The 20372-nt window shown below is 38.1% G+C and overlaps 1 protein-coding gene across 1 annotated transcript in view; it reads right to left on the reverse strand.

Moving 5' to 3' along the window:
* GUCY1B1 (guanylate cyclase 1 soluble subunit beta 1) overlaps positions 1 to 20372 on the reverse strand; it is a 52713-nt gene that overhangs the window by 20611 nt on the left and 11730 nt on the right. The window contains exons 3-4 of the mRNA XM_068989533.1: positions 13805 to 13905; positions 11941 to 12059 (exon numbers count right to left, since the gene is read on the reverse strand). Coding sequence (XP_068845634.1) covers positions 11941 to 12059; positions 13805 to 13905 — 220 coding nt within the window. The remainder of the gene's footprint in view (positions 1 to 11940; positions 12060 to 13804; positions 13906 to 20372) is intronic.

Below are 20372 nucleotides of genomic sequence, written 5' to 3' on the forward strand. Positions count from 1 at the left end.
CTCGTGATAATGTGGCCAATTTACCACTTGATTTCCTCTGATAAAAGAGAAAGAACTAAAATGATGTACATAAAACACTAGCACGCTCAGGTGTAGTAGGCAAAATAATGTTGGCCCAAAGATTTCCAGACCTAGTCTCTCTGAATATGTTACCTCATGTGGCAAAGTGGGGTTGGGAAGTTGAGAAGATTATCCTGGATTACCAGGGTGGACAGAGCCTAATCCCATAAGTGACTGAGTCTTAGATGCCAAGAACGTTTCCTGGTTATAAGGAGGGAAGAAAGCTGAGAAGGAAGCAGGATTTGAGATGCAGGACACCCTGTGCAGGGCCTTGGGGGGTGGCGCTCTGGGGACCTGCTCAGCACCCCGTGACAGCCAGTAAGAAAACTGGTCCGCGGGTCTATGTGTGGTTACATGGAGCTGAATTCTGCCAACACCCGAATAAGCAAGGAAATGCCACCTCTACCCCAGTCCTGCTGGTATCTACATTACAATCCAGGGAGACCCCTTTTAGACTTCCAACCTAGGAAACTATAGGATAATAAATCTGTGTTCTTTTAAGCACTTAGGCATGTGGTAATTTGTTACTGTAACAATAAAAAAGCTACTTCACTGATCAAATAGTAATCTATCAACAACTGGTGGTTATTGCTAAAGAGAATAGGAAAAGCAAATGATCTCAGAATACCAAAGGCCTCAGGAGCACATCTAATACCCCAACAGACTCCTCTCACCTCTGCAAGGGGCCAATTCAGAGGGGAATATAGGGACAGGATTCTGTGCTGGGGTCTTTTTGACAGAAGGCAGCAAGCTGGACCTGTCTTCAGAGTTATTTCCCCTCTGAGTTACAGCTTGAAAATGATTTTTCAATAAGAAATAAAATATCAAATTTTCAGATTTTCTCTTAAAAAGACAGAACAATTTTAAAATGAAAAGGCATTTAAAACTAGGATTAAATACCAGAAATAAAGATAAAGAACATGTTTGGGAAAAATAATATGATTTCATATATATTTCACATATAAGTATTACTCAGTATGCAGAGATTTCAAACTCATATTTAAATAGTTTGTAAATTTCATAATAGAGTTGATTTCAGTAAGAAATGTGATACTTAAGTACAATTTTGCAATAAAGATTTGTTATGGTGTTCTTGGGGCATCCCAAGTGGCACTAAAGGTAAAGAACCCATCTGCCAATGCAGGAGACATAAGAGATTCAGGTTTGATCCCTGGATGGGGAAGATCCCCTGGGGGAGGGTATGGCAACCCACTGCAGTATTCTTGCCTGGAGAATCCCATGGACAGAGGAGCCTGATGGGCTACAATCCATAGGTCACAAAGAGTCAGACGCAACTGCAGCGGTTTAGCATGCATGGTGTTCTCGGGGGAAGAAAAGGAGCACATCTGAAAAGGAGGTGCTGGAGAGGGGCTAAAACTGAAGGATGGTTTGCATTCTGAACATTGCAAAGGGGGCAGGTTAGGGAAACAGGATCCAGTAAGACATCAGAAAGGAGGTGGAGCGAGTATGGTACAAGGTGGCTCCATCAGGGCACTGCAGCCTGGCCCCCGCCACATGCTCATCCCATCTACTCACTGTATGTGCACCACATGTCCACTGTATAAAGCATGTGTATGCATGTCTTACAGGGTGTGGGGTGCAGGCGGGGGCAGGGTACAGAGCTAGATCAGATCCGCAGGACGCAGTCCCTGACTGCAAGCAGTTTGTGGTTTAAATCACCCAACAATGTTCAGAGTGGCTTTGGGTGCATGAAAGGGAGCAACACCTCAGAGTGAAGCCAGGATCCAAAGACGCAGAGCACAGGTGAGAGCTGAGGCCTCAGAGACTGGCATTCTGACTCGGATGAACATCTTGTCTCCTCAACTGGTGACCCTGGTTTCTTTTTGAAATGCATTCACGCTTAGTGCTAAGATCATGTTTTCTTCCCTCAATTTACACCTCTTCTAATTAAGCCAGGCCAATTCTTAACTCAAATACCAAGTGGCCCTGACTCCGCCAGAGGCTGCTGCTGCCATGAGAAAGGAACTCCATGTGGCAGGCATTGTGGATGGTCAGTTTACAGAAGCCTCAAGTCACTTTCAGAGAAGGCAATGGCAACCCACTCCAGTACTCTTGCCTGGAAAATTCCATGGACGGAGGAGCCTGGTAGGCTGCAGTCCACAGGGTTGCTGAGTCAGACACAACTGAGTGACTTCACTTTCACTTTTCACTTTCATGCATTGGAGAAGGAAATGGCAACCCACTCCAGTGTTCTTGCCTGGAGAATCCCAGGGACGGGGCAGTCTGCTGGGCTGCCATCTATGGGGTCCTGCAGTCGGACACAACTGAAGTGACTTAGCAGCAGCAGCAGTAGCAAGTCACTTTACTTGGTAAGTAACACAGCGGGGTTTCCTATGACAAGTTCTTCCCCTGGGAATCCTTTCCTGGGAAGGGAAGACATGAGGCCTGCTCTTCATAACCCTGCCAGACCCCTCACACCCCTCTGCTGATGCTGCAAAAATCTGGTGAGAAAGGAAATCACCAGAAGGGTTTTATACAGATCTCTGTTTCCCACAAAGTCAAAATTCAGCTTGTTGCTGCTAAATTGAACTGTTGTTCTTGTTTCTTCAGAAATTTCCTAATGTAGTCAGGCTCAGGTACTGGATTGTGGCTCATTTTACAGAAAAAAATTTCAAATGAGTCAAACGCTAACTTGAAATATACATATTAATTCTTTCCTACTTTTTCTTCTATGAAATATTCAAATACAGTGTATCTTAGGTCAATATGCCCATATCACTTTCACACTTATCTATTTTTCATCTTCAGTCATATTACATGTGCACATTTCTATGTGCAGCTAAGCAGACGGCAGGAGGCGGTTACCATGGTACCATTTACTTTCTCTGCCTCACTGATGCTAAAGAAAGTGAGAGATGGGCCAGAACAGCCCAGAACTCAGGTCAGGAGTCACACAAGGACTGGCACTGCTCCCTAAATGTGGAGCCATTTTAATTTAAATAATTTAATTACCTAAAGACCTTTTAATTTAACATTTACTTTAAATAAAGTTATTGATGGTACTGAAGTATTAATAACAAAACATTACTTAAATTTATCAAGTCAAAGCAAGTGGGAAACCAAAACGCAGGAAGTCAAATGTTAACCTTTTAAGTCTTTGCAGTAACCAATTCTCCAGAGACTGACTGTTTTGTTGAATTTGCTGTTAATTAAATGGACAACTAAAGTGCTTTCTTGGAGCATAAAAGATTTAACACCACTTAATGTAATATTGATTTTCTTTAGATAGTATCTAACCATAAAAATACTCTTGGGATTTCTTTAGTTACAGCTTCCCTTACGGGGTTTTAATCTCTCAAAATTAAAGCTATTACCACTGCCTATCTATCATGAAAAATAGAATTTATGATTAGAAATAAATTATTTCCAACTGAGTACATTAGTATTGCCAAAAATGTGCTTTTTTCACAGACTCCAACTGTCTGCAGCAACCTCAAAAGTCACAGAAAAGACACTCAAAATAGCCAAGAGAAAACCTTGTCTGTCTACATTTTATAATACCATCCATACAAAGCTAATTATTCATCCACATGGTTGTAGCAATATATTCTGAAGAACAAGAGTTCATATTGAAACTGGTATTCTTCAATTTCTAAATATAACCAGGGAGGTGGGTATACAAAGAAAAGAGCTGAATGGTAACACATGTATTTCAGCACAAGTAGATTCCCAGGAAACGGTGCAGCCAACCTCAAATATGCTTTCACATCATTCTTCTTAGCTTTATGACACGAGAAAACAGGAAGGGAATAAGAGGAGCTTTGTTCATCTATTTTGCCTCAATATATTAAAAGACTGGTCTGAGGTTTTCATTTCATTTCTCTTAATGTTCTGATATAATTTTACCATTTTTTCTACATGCAAGATGAGAGAACTGTTTCTCAGGAACTCATCTACTCTAAGTCTCCTAGGTTTGTCATTTATAGAAGAAAAACTAATGCTAGCATCCTAGGAAACAATTTCTACATTTAGTACAAACCACAGATTTAGGACACAAAAGAGATTTACTAGTCCTTTGAGAAATACTCCAAAGATTCATATTTTTAAAGATTTTGGAATGTTTCAAAATAAGTGCAAATTTTCTCTTTCTAATATGGTAAACATAAGCATTATATATATATATGTACAGAGGGAAGTTTCTTAGAATTAAATACCTTATTCCCCTGCTTCCAGGGTATCTAATTAAAACTTCCTAAATGATGCACATAAATAGGCGTAGTAAGGCCTTGCCTTAGACGTTTTGAAAAAAGAGATTTTTCAGTCTTCAGAAACCCTTAGGACTTCCCTGGTGGTCCAGGGGTTAAGAATCTGCCTGCTAATGCAGGAGAGAGGGTTCATTCAATTCCTGGTCCAGGAAGATTCCACTTGCAACTAAGCCCGTGAGCCATAACTATGGAAGCCCACGAGCCCTAGAGAGACTGTGCTGTGCGACAAGAGAAGCCCCTACAATGAGAAGCCCATCACTGCAACAAAAGAGTAGCCCCTGCTTGCCACAACTGAAGAAAGCTGTTGCAGCAGCAGCCAAAGATAGAAATAAACAAGTAAATAATTTTTTTAAAGAATCCTTATTCTAAGGAGTCCCCTTAGTGATGGTTAAGCTCAGCCTAGTGGTTAGGATTCCAGGCTTTATCTGCTGTGGCCCCAGGTTGAATCCCTGGGGTCAGGAAACTGAGATCCACAAGCCAAGCAGCACAGCCCCTCCCAAAATTAATTAATTTTTAAAATAAATCTTTATTCTAGTGGATGGAGAGAAGGGAGCCATTTGTGTTATTTGAGAGCGTTACTAAAGTTTAATATCAGGAAAAAGCCTTAAAAATCAATCATTGCAAATCTCTCTCTGCTTAAGGAAAGGAATGAGGCATGGTATTTCCTTTCTTTTGATTCCTCACACATCTGAAAAGCAAGCCCAACAACAGTATTTACTTGTGAAAGTCACGTAATTTGAAAATCATTTTTCAAGTTTTTAAGAAAGATGTCATGTCAGAATTTTAATGTGAAAAACTGAAGCAAGCAGGACCTATGTAAAGCAGAAACTCACCCCCAGTGATGGGAAACGCCAAGGTCAGGGTGTGAGGGGTATGAGGTCAGAACAAGTCAGACTCAATATTTAATGATACTTTTGTCTTTTCTACTTCAAGCAACTCCTTGAGAAGTAGCTTTCCAACTGAAAAGATACAGAGACTCTCTTCTAAAATAAATAATGTAAAGGTGGCGCTAATGGTAAAGAACTTGCCTGCCAGTACCGAAGATGTAACAGTCACAGGTTTGATCCCTGGGTCAGGAAGATCTCCTGGAGGAGGGCAAGGCAACCCACTCCAGTATTCATGCTGGGAAAATTCCATGGCGCATGGTGGGCTACAGTCCATGGGTTCACAATGTCTGACATGACTGAATCAACTTAACAAAAGGATTTATTTAAAAAGAAATTATACTTGAGTCACTAAAATTATTTAAACAGTATTTTTAAAACTACCTATTATTACTATCATCTGGAGAGAAATTTTAATCAAATAAAAAAATGAAAATAGTCATAAAATTACCTGTGTAAACTATTTCACTTATTATACTGCTTTTAAATTCATGTTAAAAATTTTTGTTTATATTCATTTGACTGTATTTTGCAAAACTGTGAAAATATATACATTATTCAAAGAAAAATTCTTAAAATTCCAAAATATTATCTTCCTTTAAAAATTCTAACTTATCAAATTTTAAAATTTCAGGTGCCAATTAAGGAATGCCACTTGCCACTGTGTTCTATAAGAATTTAGTCCCTGAGCCCTTGTAGCCGCTGACCTTCAACACCCCCCAGAAAGAAGTCAGGATGAGGATGAAGAATGAGGGGAACTGCTAGAACAGGCCCTCAGATATTTTCAGAAGAAAATTTTCATGAACCTGGCTTCTTGCATCTTCCACACTTAGAGAATCACTAAAAACATTAACTATGATACCTGCTCTTTGTGACCAGCAGCAGCTTTGTACGGAGATGTGTGATTGACTGCATGCCCCTCTCTGCCAATATCACACACACACTGACTTCCACCCTCAGGTCTTTGGGATAGTTTCTCAGAGGCTCCTGAAACGCTGTCTCCCCGGCCATAGTCCTCAGTAAGACACTGATTAAACTCACCTCTTGGCTCTCACATTCTGCATGTTCTTCAAGTAGATACAGATTACAGAAACTGGCATGTGGATGTTGAGAAAAGTTCCTTTTGAAATTCAAAAGTTAAAAATAAAATGAATGGTGCATTTTTTTCTAAAAAATATTATAAATAATTTAGGGAAGTATTAGAATTTCACAGCTGTTCAGGAAAAAACCTCAGCTTTCCCAAAATAACACTTTGCACAAACATTTAAGAATTTTAGATGGGCCATCAATCCCAGATTGCTCCTAGCAGGCTGGCCAAATTACAGTGTTGTCTGTTAGAAGCCAAAACCTGGAGCCAACACAGATTTAAGGAAATCCCATTACAGGCTGAACACAGGCCCTGGCAGAAGACTCTGATATATATGAATTGGGAGAGTGAGTGAAACAGCCCCAAACCCACAGTAAAAGTGGAAGAAGCTGAGGTTTCCAGCTAATGATTGGAGAGTATTGGCTTGCTTTTCTACTGAGATTCCTATGCTATTTAAGCAGGTTCATAATTTAAATCCTAACTGGCCTCTAAGATTATATATAACTCCTTTATTTTTCAGTAGTCAACTTGACAGCCTTCCACACTCACCTAGCTTCATTTTATGTCTGTAAAATTACTGAGGAGGTGAAGAATATCTTACATGAAAATAACATAACACCACTGAAAGTGGATCAGTAGCCCAACTGTGAACTGACTTGGATTACAGTCCCAGAGGCCATATACAATCTTATCTTTTCAAACTCAGATTAATCAAAGCTCAACCTCTCTGTAAATATGTGTACATATGGACACATATTTATCCACATATCAAAGCACCTCAGACTTATTTGCTTAACACAATGATATTATTCTCATGTTTTTATGGGTTATCTGGACTCAGTGGGAAGTTCTCAGAGTGGAGTGACATGGAAGTTTGCCATGGAGTCACTATAATGCTCCACCAGGCTGATTCCCAAGATGGGTCACCCAGACACCCGAGGGCTCAGCCAGCAGCACCGCTGCTGTGGTTGAAGCATCTCATTTCATGGTGGGTACCTCCAGGGAACATCCCAAGAGCAAGTGCTTCAAGATACTCATGGGAATTTCAAGAGTTCTTATGAACTAGCCTAGGAAGTATTAAGAATGTTCCTTCTGCTATACTCTTCTGATCAAATAATCACTAAAGTCACCCCAGATCCAAGGGATGGGAGCTCTACCTTGTCATAGGGAACATGGGCGAGCTCTAACTTTTCATGGGGGAGAAGTACAATCATATTGCAGCAATTTTGGGAAAAGATAGCCTGCAATAATGCAATAGGATATCAAAAGCCAAGGTGAGCATGGATTAAAGTGGAATACCATCAGATTGGACATTCCTTACCAGCATTTTATTGAACTTTCAAATCTGATATATTCTCTGCACTATTTTAACCAATACACTAGAAGTTTCACATAGAAATTTACTACAGAAGCAGCATGAAACCACATTTTATTCCTAATTCAGAATAAGAAAGTGGCAAAATAGAGAAAAAAATTCTTGTGAAATACAGTCTAACCTTTAAGACAAGAAATCCAGAAAAAAAATCTATAAAATCCAAAAACCTAAATCAAAATGTCTCTCTACTTTTTTTTATCTTTTTATAATAAATCATATTTCTGGTTACTACATCAGGAAAAGGATAATAATTAATTGCAAGGATTATCTATTTTTATCAACAGTCCTCAAACTGATGGTTTCACAGAACATTTAGGAAAAATCAATTCCAAATTGTGTAATGTATAGAGAAGAGTAATTTTCTAAAAAGCTTCCTATAAAAATGTTTCTTATATTTTATTACTTTACCTACTTAGAATTTTTAGCTATTTTTTGTGAAAGTCTTGAGGTAGATTAAAAATAGGCATGATGTAAAAATTCTTAAATTGACTTTGAAAACACAAGGGAGATTGGGTAAACAGAACCAGGAATTTTATATTGGCAGCAAAACCTTTCAAAGGAGAATTGTCCATTATTTAAGCTGTTTAAATTGTCAAATTGTTTAAATACACGAATCAAAGGAAACGACAAAAGCTAAATGAGAAACAAATATTTTTCTGGAATGAACTACAGATATTATCTACACAGCATATACTTGATTATAAAATTTTTATAAAGGAATAGTGTTATTAACCAGATAAAATAGCCTATTAATGGCCAAATAAAATATATATATACATATAACTCAGAATTAACTAATTCTATCATTCAAAGACTCTTTACTGATCGCCCATTATATACTATGCCTGGTACTCAGAAAACATAAAAATTATTTCAAGAAAAGCAGAAAATATGTATTTTAATACAGTAGTTCTTAATAATGTATCCAACTGAGAGGCTGGGAGAGACACCCCCAAGGAAGGCCCCCTAGAAGGATGCAAGTGAACAGAGGTGCCCGGCCCAGGGCATGGGCAGTGGTCTCCCATGTTAGAATTTCAGTAGCTATTTTATTGTTACCTGAGAGCATCGGATGGAAATGTCAGGGTAAACATTTTGAAAATTTCAAGAGAAATAAGTAATGTCAGTTGCATATTAATTAATAAACAGTAATCTGCCATATCCATATGAAAAGGAAATTGGTCTAGAGTATGTCTACTCTTCCATACTTCAATCTATAATCAATCTCTTAGTAAAGTTATATAGTCTCACTCAAAACGAATTTTTTTTACCCTTAATAGAATTAATCTTGAGCTATTGGGGTATTTGCTTCCTATTTTTGTATAAACAGCAACTATTCATTTTTAAAATGTTTTTTTCATTCCCAGATATTATCTGTGATGATACTATCATTAAGGGACTACACACAACCCCCAGCCTCATGGGATTTACATTCCAGTCCCACACAGGAAATGATCTACAGTGAGAACTCCTGTGGGTAGGGAGATACACACACTGTGAAAACATGAGAAATGTCAGTTCCCTGACTCCAAGTGGAACCTTCCCGGAAGAAGTAATCTGACCAGCAGGATGAAGATCAGTCTAGGTGAAAAGGAGCAGGAAGACTGTCCAGACAAAGGGAACAGCAGGTGCAAAAGCTCAGAAGGTGGAGAAAGCTAGTTAGCAAAAAATATGCTCTGAAAGAAATTCTGTTTGGCTGGGCTGCAGGAGAGGAAGAGAGACAGACGGGGGTGTAAGTAGTTTCAATTATTTTAATTGCTTTTTACATTTCCAAGGAGCAACTGGGAATCACTGAAGGGTTTAAGCAAGTAAATGATGGAATGAAATATATTTGCTTTTAAGAAAAATCACTAGTTACAGAAGGGCGAGGAGATGGAGGAGTCATGCAGAGAGATGAGGAAACCTATGTATTCTGTAGAAAATGGTGGACTGTTCCACGGAAGGCTAGGGGAAATGAAGACAAGTGGTAGGATTCTGAAAAATTCAGTTTTTAGGAAACAGACTCTAAGGATTTAATGATTAGTTAAAACCAAGTGGTGAAAGACACAAATAAATCTTTTAAATATCTTTAAAATAAGGCCTAGTTTATCCTACTCTTTTACAAAGGATTGCTGTCTACCATAAAGAATGTTTTATTATTTTATGTAATGAAAAGTGTCGATTTTTATATGTGAGCTAGAACCTTAAAAAACTTTATGAAAATCAGTTGCTTTATTTCATAGGCACTTTTTTTTAAAAGTCCATTTAATTTATTTGAAATTAGCCTACTCATACCATAAATATCTACTTTTCAGGAAAGCAATATGTTAATACAACCAGTTTGCCATCAAGATATTCAATTTCAAAACCAGAAAGAAATTCAAACAAAAACAATATTAATGAAAACTTTATAGTATTCTAACTTTCCAATTTCCTCACTGTTCATACTTGCACCAAAAAATAATAATAATAATAAAATTGCATGCAATTTTAAAACTGCCTGTTGACTTTGATGAAAATGGACCCAGAACTATTTAAAACAATGCTGTCCAGTGAAAATAAAAGGCTTTAGGAGCCATTAAAGCAAGTCACAAACATCAGTCATATATGTTAAATTTTCTAGTAGGCACATTTTAAAAAGGAAAAAGAACCAGGTGAAATTGATGTTTATGATACATTTTTATATAACTCAGTATTCCCAAAACATTATCATTTTACCATGTAATCAAATATTAAACACACCCAAGCTATTTGCATTCTCTTTGAAGCCCAGTGTGCATTTTACCCTAGAGGCAAGCCTGCAGGCAGGACACCTCTAGAACCAGGAGAAACCACCAGGAGTCGCCAGTCCTCAACTGAGCCACTGGACACTTAGCAGACAGTCACAATGAGTAAAGGTAAAAGTAAACTATTTGCATGATTGTGTTGTCAGCACAGATGTGACCACTGAGAGAGAACGATAAAATTAAGAGAAAGGAGCTGCAACTGGAACTTAGTTGAGAAAGTGACCAGGAGTCAACAGAAATATTAAAAATGGGAATGTATTCTAACCCCCCAAATCTCAAAATATTTTTTTTCAGTGAAGTCCAATTTATGTTTTTTTGTTTTTTTGTTTTTTTACTTTACAATATTGTATTGGTTTTGCCATACATCAACATGAATCCGCCACGGATGTCTATGGGTTCCCAATCTTGAACCCCTCTCCCACCTCCCTCCCCATATCTCAAACTTTAATCCATGTAAAATAATTCATTTAAATACAGCCTGTTAAACATTAATTTAAGTATCTCCTGGCAGCAACTTCATTTGGAAGTGGCAGCTTTTTTGGACACCAGTAGTTTGGTAAATCCATGGCAGAGACTGGAAACCGGTTTCCATCTTGATTTAATGCTGTTTTAAGTTTATAAGAAAAATGTCACTATATAAACAACAGACATTTTGATTAAACACTCAAGTTCTTATTTTGGCTGTTAAATCAATAACGCAGCTGGACTGAAAGTCGTTTACATTCCCTCCAAGCTGGGCTCCAGTTCAGCTGGTCTTGCACTGACATCATTTTCCAGCAAGATCTGGCTGCTCTCAGCGGCCAGTTTAGAAATATCCTTTACAGACAACCACATAATGTTCAATGTTAGCACATTTTAAGATGAGAGTCTCAAAAATGCCCGTGCTTAAAATAGGACAGTTGATCCCAAAATAGTCTCCCACCTGATCTGTCATTCACTAGTAAAAAGAAAAAAATTAAGTAGTTTAACAAGAAAACAAAAGCCTTTGGTGATATTATTTATCTTGACTTCACCTGAGACTGACTCTGGAAGAGTTCCTATTTTCCTCTCCAGAGTAGATTAACTAATATGTAACTCAGAGCAATGATTCTCAAATGTGTTTTGGTGGCAGGCTCTTTCCCTGAAACAATGAGCTTCAGGTAGAACTTTACAGATACTGATGAATTATTTAATTACTTAAAGTCAGAATGACTTAGAAATAGAAAACAAGCCCAGGTTATATACATAAAAAAGCACAGCTACTAACACAAAAACTTATTTTTTAAAAAGCAGTTGAATGGATCACAACACGTTGAGTCTTTCAGAGACCACTAGCTTAGAACTTGAATGTTTAGTGTCAGAACCAAAAATTAAAGAAAAAATATGAAGGAAAAATGCTAAAATGTACTCAAGACCATCTAATAATTCTTATTTTACGTGAATTAGGGAAAATGCCCCTATGATTTCATTTCAGCAGCCAACTCATCCAGCCAACTGAACAACACTAGAGCCTACGTGCGAGAATAAGAAAATCAGAACTTTTAGACCAGGACCTCAAACTGCTCACCTGCAGAAATTCTCTGACGTTAGATCCCAGGACACGCAGGATTGTATCATAACCAGATTCTTGACAGAAGACGAAGAACATCTTCCCAAACATTTGGAGGATTTCTCCAGCATTGAGATCTGGTTTATAGATTTGAGAGGCAACAACAGAAACAAAATGTATTAGAGGTAGAAAATCATTAGAGGCAGGAATAAAGATAAGTGCATGACAAAAATATTTAATATCCTCAATTTCTTTGCACAGTGAACAGATCACAGGAAAAATATCTGGCCAGGAAAATACAATGAAATCTGAGGAGAGGGCATTTGACATGTTAACAGTTTAAGTCTGTACTTAAAAGCAAAGCAACCAGTTTCTTAGGTTCTGTGACAAAATTTTGAGCTTTTTCAAACTTGTATGTAAGGTATAGCTTACTTTTTCTGAAAAATAAGAGGAAGATCTTTAAAATCATCAAGAATGCACATGAAGATGAAAAGCGAAAGTGAAAGTGTTAGTCGCTCAGTTGTATCTTTTTGTGACCCCATGGACTATAGCCTGCCAGGCTCCTCTGTCCACGGACTTCTCAGGCAAGAATAGTGGAGTGTGAAGCCATTCTCTTCTCCAGCGTATCTTCCCAACCTAGGGATTGAACCCAAATCTTCCACATTGGCAGGCAGATTCTTTACCGTCTGAGCCACCAGGCAGATATTTGGGTGCAAAATCATTTTTCTTTATAAAAATATGCATATTTAATAACCAGGTTACAAATGATATATAGCCTAAAATCCTGCCTTTTTCTTAATATTCAATTACTGTTATTTCCTAAGATTAAAATTTTTCTTAATATCAATTTTAATCAGTCTTATTTAACATAGATATGCAACGATTCATTTCACCAATGCCCACTTGCTCAAAACGCAGGCTTTTCCAACTTTTGAAAATATAAGTAACTCTGAAATGAAAATACACATACACCTTAATGCAAATAATTCTATTTCTTTATGAAAATTTTCTAAATATTTCTAAAATTTGAACATTTTTAAACAGACTTTGACTGATGATGCAAAATTATTCTCCAAAACAGTTTATTTTCCCATCAGATTTAAAATGTGTATGATTTCCCCTTTAACTCTACCCTTGACTACACTAGATTTTTAATTTTTTAATTGCCAAACTTATATAAAAATTATTTCACATTTGTGTCAATTTTGATTACTAGTGATGCTGGATATTTTTCTTATTAACAATTTACCATACTTTTATGATAATTCTTGTATTTTAAAAAAGGTAGCCTTTTCTCTTCTAGCTATTTTGACAAAGCTAAAAAGCATCCATCTAGTCTATGCAAACTGTAGCCTCACTATAAATTAAGTACTACAGTGATAATAGATACTACTTTGAGAACAACTTTTTTCCAATGAAGCATTTTTTTTTCTACTTTGCCTTCTTTGCATGAGTTTTGCCTCATGTAGATCTCAGTTTCTTGTTTCTTTTACCATTACCTAACAAAACTTGTGATCACAAAAGAGATTTGGAGATAAGATTTTCTACATAATACATTTTTGTAATTACTGTGATGTTGACACTGCAACATTAAGTTATTATTACATTATTAACTTATTACATTAAGTATCAACAATTTTTTGCTTCCTCAATGCATGGCTTTTTGTGGGGAGGGGCAGAGAGCTCCTCTATTCTCTAAAAGGTTTGTAAAAAGAATAACACAACTTAGTGTAGCCTGAGCCTAATACTATATGTGACTGTCCTCCCATCAGGGTTGTACAGTGCACAACCTGTGCAACTATACAATGCGACCTTGGACCATGCATGCCCTTGGACATCAACGTGCAGCTTAGCCAAAGAAAGAAAGTTGCATTCAACTTACTGAGGACCTTGCTTGCAGCAGCAACCAAATCATATGTTTTAGAATCATCATAAATTATTCGGACAAGAAACTGTCCTTCTTCATCTAATTGTGCCTCTTTTCTAGAAAACAAAAACAAGGCAGACAGGGTGAAAAGTTGAAAGGAAAGAACAGATACTATACCTACAATGATCATATAAAAATGATTTTTTACTTGAAAGAGAATTCACTTTTAGCAAATTTGTTTAAATCAATTTCACGTACCTATCCAAAAAAAAAATCTTATTTCACATCTCCCTTTCCAAATTAAAAATAATATATTTAAGTAATTTTAACAAGAATAACATTTGTATAGTACTCTAATGCCCAAAACTATACCCAATAATGAATATAATCAAGAAATAGCTTTTGATTAAGTGAACAGTCAGCAAATATATGTTGAGTCCCTATGTGTCCCAGGCACAGTTAGAAGCCCTAGAGATTCACCCTTTAGTGGAATAAGTAGGGAGCTCTTGGGACAAATGTATTCTAGAACAGGGGACAGAAGAGGCATAAAGCTAAGATAAATATTAGATAGATAGGTCCACTTCAATTCAGTTGCTCAGCTGTGTCCAACTCTTTGAAAGCCTGAACTGTAGATGGACAGATACACAGATGATAGATGGATAGATGATAGCTAGATAGATACATAGATGATAAATAACGGTAACTAGTTTGGAGAAAAATAAAGCTGGTCAAGGTGGTGGGGGCCGGGGGCTCAAGTACAAAACCAGAAGCATCATGGAGAAGCTGGCAGTGGAGTCAGCTGTGAAGCATCTCTGCAGGGAGCCCTGAGAGGCCTGGGAAGCTCGCAGGTGCAAAGCACTAGCAGGGTGCAGGAGGAACAACGGAGGCCTCAATGAGGGGATGGACCCTCCAGCTGCACTGGGCATGGACTAAAGGCGTATAAAATGGAGCAAGGTCAGAACAAGGACAGAGCAAAGTCAGAGCAAGGTCAGAGAAGGACGGGGCAATTTCATATCAGAGACAGAGCAAGGTCATAGCAAGGTCAGTGCAAGACACAGTAAGGTCATAACAAGGTCATAGCAATGTAATAGCAAAGACAGAGCAAGGTCAGAGAAAGGACAGAGAAAGAACAGAGCAGGGACAGAGGAGGAGACCAGCTAGGAGGCCACTGGGACATTCAGGTGAGAAAGGCTGATGACAGGACTCAGGGTGTAAGCAGTGGAGGGAACAGTGACCCCGACCCCAGCTAATCTGAAGACAGCTTCCACACGTTCCTGCTGAACTGGACACAGGATGAAAGGGAAGGACACCAGAGGACACAGGTTTTGGCTGGAGCAGCTGAAGGTAGCAGTCACCAGGAGCTGAAATAGGACAGACAGTGGGATCCAGACCAAGAGATAAGATCCAGAGCTTCGTATTAAACATGTGAGTCTGAGGTGCCCAGTGGAGAGATGATATCTTCCATCACATCCGCCGCATAACAAATGCAGCAGCTCAAAATGCACATGGGGTGAGTGAAAGGAAATCAGAATTATCATTTGACGAGCGGTCAAATGATTGTATATTTATTTTGATAGGGCTGGGGTTATTTTTCTCAAGTGAAGTGGAGTGTTAGTCACTCAGTCGTGTTTGACCCTTTTCAATCCCATAGACTGTAGCCTACCAGGCTCCTCTGTCCATGGGATTCTCCAGGCAAGGATAGCGGAGTGGGTTCCCATTTCCTACTCCATGGGATCTTCCCAACCCAGGGATCAAACCCAGGTCTTCTGCATTGCAGAAGGATTCTTTACCATTTAAGTCAACACGGAAGCCCATTTTTCTCAAACCAGCATCTAAAGAGGAGGAAAAATCCATCGTTCAAAACACTGCCTGAGGTGTCAGACACCTTGTCTGGGTGAGACGCACAAACACAGGCAGAGTGCACATCTGCACCTCTGATGCCCAACCCAGCTGTCTCAGCCCCGAAGCTCCGGGAGAAGGAAACTGGGTGAACTGTCACCTCAGGAGCTGGGACGGCTCCTCCATGCCACCCCGCAGCCTCACTGCCTTCTCCTCCTCGAAGCAGGGCTGTCACAGCAGCCACCTGTGGCCATGACACTGTATGTGCTCCAAACAGCAGGACAGCTGATATTCAGGTAGGATGGAGATGCCCCCAGACACTGTGTGTTCTACAGAGTGGACCATGTATACACCTGCAGTTCCACATAACAGTACATGTAGGGCGAAATGCATGATTTTGGTGGGCACGGAGATATGAATTTCAGAGCCCAGGACTTACCTGTCAAATGAACAAATCACAGAAAGCACGTGAGCATCTCTCTCCAGGGAGGGATGGAGTTTGCGATTAGCAGATGCAAACTATTTTATACAGAATGGATAAACAACAAGGTCCTATTGTACAGCACAGGTAACTGTGCTACATAGCTTGTGACAAACCAGAATGGAAATTATATACATATATTATATATATATATATAAATAACTGCTGTATAGAAGAAATTAACACAACATTGTAACTCAACTATACTTCAATATAATAAATTTTTAAAAACCCCTCTCTTCCAAAATGAAACCAATAATATAACCCTCCTTCCACAGCTGTAGAGAGGGTATGAAAGTATGTTCTAAGCTCCTGAAGCATTATGTGTCTACATTGCCAATAATGAAGAAGGAAAAGGCAACCTACTCCAGTGTTCTTGCCTGGGGAATCCCATGGACAGAGGAGCCTGGCAGGCTATATAGTCTATGGCATCACAGAGTTGCCACAACTGAGCAACTATCACTCACTCACTCACTGCTAATATTATATTCAAGTTGTTTATGCTTGAAAATAATTGTATATAATATATACCAGATCATACAGTTTTTAAACCTCCTTTTTGACTTACTATTTGATGGACATCCTTTCATGTCAATCAATATATTTCTATACCTTGACTACATAAAATTGCTTTGGTTAGGCATGTTGAAGTTTTAGTCGATATTAAATACTTTTTTTCCACAAGTCCAAACAAAATCTTGCAATCAATATCTTTGTAGCTAATACTTAAATTTCTCTATGAAAATTCTAGAGTTAGAATTAAATTAAATTCTAATTTATTCTAGAATAAATTCCTAGAAATGGAATTGCTGATTTTCAGGATATATAGAGTCTAATTTTTCTCATTTTACAACTAACATTTTATTATGAAACAGCATTGGACAACACACTGGAATTCTGAAGACTCTGATTTAGGGTATTTAATAAAATATAAAAATTTTTAAATTAAATATATAATAAAGAACAAATTAGCTCATGCTCTCACTATGCCCTACTTTTTTTCTTCCAACTGGAATAAATCAAACAACATAAATTTTTGTAATGCACTTAGATTTTCAGAAACAGTCATCAATTCATAACTGTTAAACAGAATACAAAATTCTGCATAAAGCAGAGAAATGGCCATTTCCCTAGAAATCCCCTAACCATGAGTCAATGCATCCCTCTTCTTTCTCTTGCTTCAATAAAATAAGTGCCCTTATCTTTTAAGCTTTACTTCCTGGAATAATCAGCCCAACATGCTCCCTGAAGGAAGCCTAAAGTATAAAGAGTAGTACATGAAAGGAAATAATCGCCCTCTCAAAAATTTCACACTGAATTCCGATAAATTATTCAATAAGCTTAGTTAGTATTCTTTATTTGTTTTCGTCTCAGAAATCTTTGGGTCACCCTTTAATTATTCTTTTTTTCCCCTGGGGGAGAAGTCTTGCTACAAATAACTGAATATCTATTATGCTCCATGCACTCTTCTGAGCATGTTTAATGTATCAATAAATGAAACATAAAGATCCCTGCCCTCCTAGAGTTTACACTTTAGCTGGTGGAAACAAACAATAAGCATATGTTATTAAGGTCATATATTATTACAATCTGTATAAATTATTATGTTTATATAATATATATGCAAATTTTATAATTTATTATGAGATCAGCATGAAGGGACAAGTGGGGATGTAGGAGGAGGGGCAGGATGCAAGGGTATGTAGTGACCACACGAGGCATCCGGAAGTTATGTCCGAGCAGAGGCTCGAGGAGACCATATAGGTCTAGGACCTAATCTCTCTGGACCCAACTCAATTCTTTCTGTAGCCCATTCTTCAAATTCTTCCCTTTTCGGAGTAAAAGCTAATTGAGGATATTACAAACATTTCATTGATAATTGGTTTCCTCCATTATACTGAGCAGGAGAATTTACAGTGCAAAAGAAGTAAATATCCAAAAAATTACTCTCCAGCAACTTGGCCACTGGAGCCAGTAGACATTTTGAGAGAATGTCTCAATTCTCAACACTGCTTTTCTTCTAACCTAAAGGTAAATTTAGGCTTGTTCAGACTCTATGCTGCCAAACATTTTGGCCTCCAGAGAGCACAGATGTGATAACAACAATCCTTCAAATGTACCTGATCTCTGAGGGAAGAAAATGTGTTTTCACCAGCTACCCATAATCACAGAGGGTGACCAACAAATGCAGGCAAAGTTGGGATGTGAACTACTATTCAGATCACATGAACAACGTCCATAATCCAGGTAATATCACCTTATAATTCTCTATCCTTCACTTTCTCATCCCACAACTTTCAAGTGTTTTTCTCATTAAAAGCAAAGGATCAATCAAATATACAGATACATCATTTCTAACAATATTTGATTTATTTTTTACACGTAGAGTTCCTTTTGTGCTTAAATTACCCAAATTCAGCCATATACCTTGACCAAGTTTTCTAGACTCATTCATTATTCAGAATATATTTTTGCGCACCAATTTTGTTTTATATGTTAATACATTTTAAAGCATGCTTTTTTTACATGTGAGGAAAACACAGTCTTCTCTGAGAAATATGATAGAAAATTTTCCTGAAAATGAAAGACTTTTTTTCCTCCAATGATTTTCAGGTGACAAAAAAGTGCCATATCAAGCCATAGGCAAATTGGATTAAAATGTAGTCAATACTGTTCATCTATCAAATGGCAACCAATGAAACTGCTATCATCAAACGATCTGGGTTTGTGTTATTACATTCTGTTGTTTCCGATTATAATTATAAAAATCCCTTGGATAAACCCAAACAAATATAGGTTTCCACAGTTTCCAGTGTGACTAACAGCAGGGTGTGTTATCTTTACCTGTATACTTAACAATTGTTCCGGGGTTAAGCATTAGCTCTTTCTGGTTGGTGCATTATTCTATGAAAGGAATCTGCAGGCAGTGATAAATATTTAGAGAGAGCTTTGTTTTAAGTTGGCCTAAGTAAGTCCAGATGAGGTAAAAGGGCATTTTCTTCAACCAAGTAAACCCAGATAGAAAGATGTTGACCTGGTTTCATCCACATCTCAGGTCACAGCCTTCCCTTGCACAGCAGGGGCAAGAAGGACCAGGCTCACCCCATGTCCCCAGAGGATGCGCAAGCTCACTCCTCACAGGCAGAACTGAGCAACAGCAGCACAACCCATCTAGGGAGAGGGCTCCTCACACACTCAACACCCCAAACATCTAACTGGCAAGAGTCAGAAGGTGGGGAAGACGGAGGGGGGAGCAGGAGGAGGACAAGGAAACAGCTAGTGGAAGAAGGGGGGAGGGTCCACTCAGCATCCAAACCATTAAACCAAAGCTGTACTCAATCTGTCATTAGCTGACAGAATGCATGACTTCAGGCAGCCAAAACAAAGCACGCTCCATCTCTCCAAAGAGCTTTAAAAATAAAGTCCTGAATTTCACCTGGAGACAAAACAGGAAACAATTCTATTCATTTGCGGCCATAAAAAGTATCTGAAAATTGAGCCTGTAGCCATGAAAAATTTTCCCAGTAGCAACTGATTTCCTACTTACTTTTAGAGATGGCTATTTGCTGGAATTTAAATTGATCATTTACTTACACCAATTACCTTTTCCCACAAGGGCATGTTTATTATGGTAGGATTTTTTTGGTTTTGTGGTTTGGGTTTTGTTTTTTAATCACTAATGTCCAAACACAGGTGCCTAGATTAAAGTATGCACTCAGTGAATGCGTGCATGTTTTAAAAGAAATGAATTAATTAAATATCCTTCACACATTTCCAAACTTCCTACCAAAAATCAAACAATCAAACATTACTGGCAGAAGTCCAATTTATTCTCAAACTGAGGAATGTCTTTACTATTTATCTTTTTTAAGTAGGTACAAAAGCTGTGAGAAATATCCAGGAAGCATTTCTCAGAACTCATACCTAAGGGATTTTCCTTGCCTAAGGGATGTGAATGGACAGAAACTGAATTCATATTCTGACGCTGAGTTCCTGCTATTATGAACCTTTCAGGTAAGTTGAGTATACTACAGAAACTGCTGGCTAGCAGGCAAAGAAGCTTCCTAAGAAGGTGTGAGAACAGGAATTCTAATACCGGAGAGGCTAAACACAGGCGTCTTGAATACAGGAGTCTCAAAGTCTGGTCTCAGGCAGAAAAATCAGCTTATATCAATCAGCCCAACTCATGACAGCTCCCAGGGCTGCTGATCCTGTAAACACTGTTACCCTACCACAAGCTGTATTTAAAGACAGTATGCAGAG

Source organism: Capricornis sumatraensis, chromosome 17 (assembly GCF_032405125.1).
Source record: "Capricornis sumatraensis isolate serow.1 chromosome 17, serow.2, whole genome shotgun sequence".
In the NCBI taxonomy this organism is placed as follows: domain Eukaryota; kingdom Metazoa; phylum Chordata; class Mammalia; order Artiodactyla; family Bovidae; genus Capricornis; species Capricornis sumatraensis.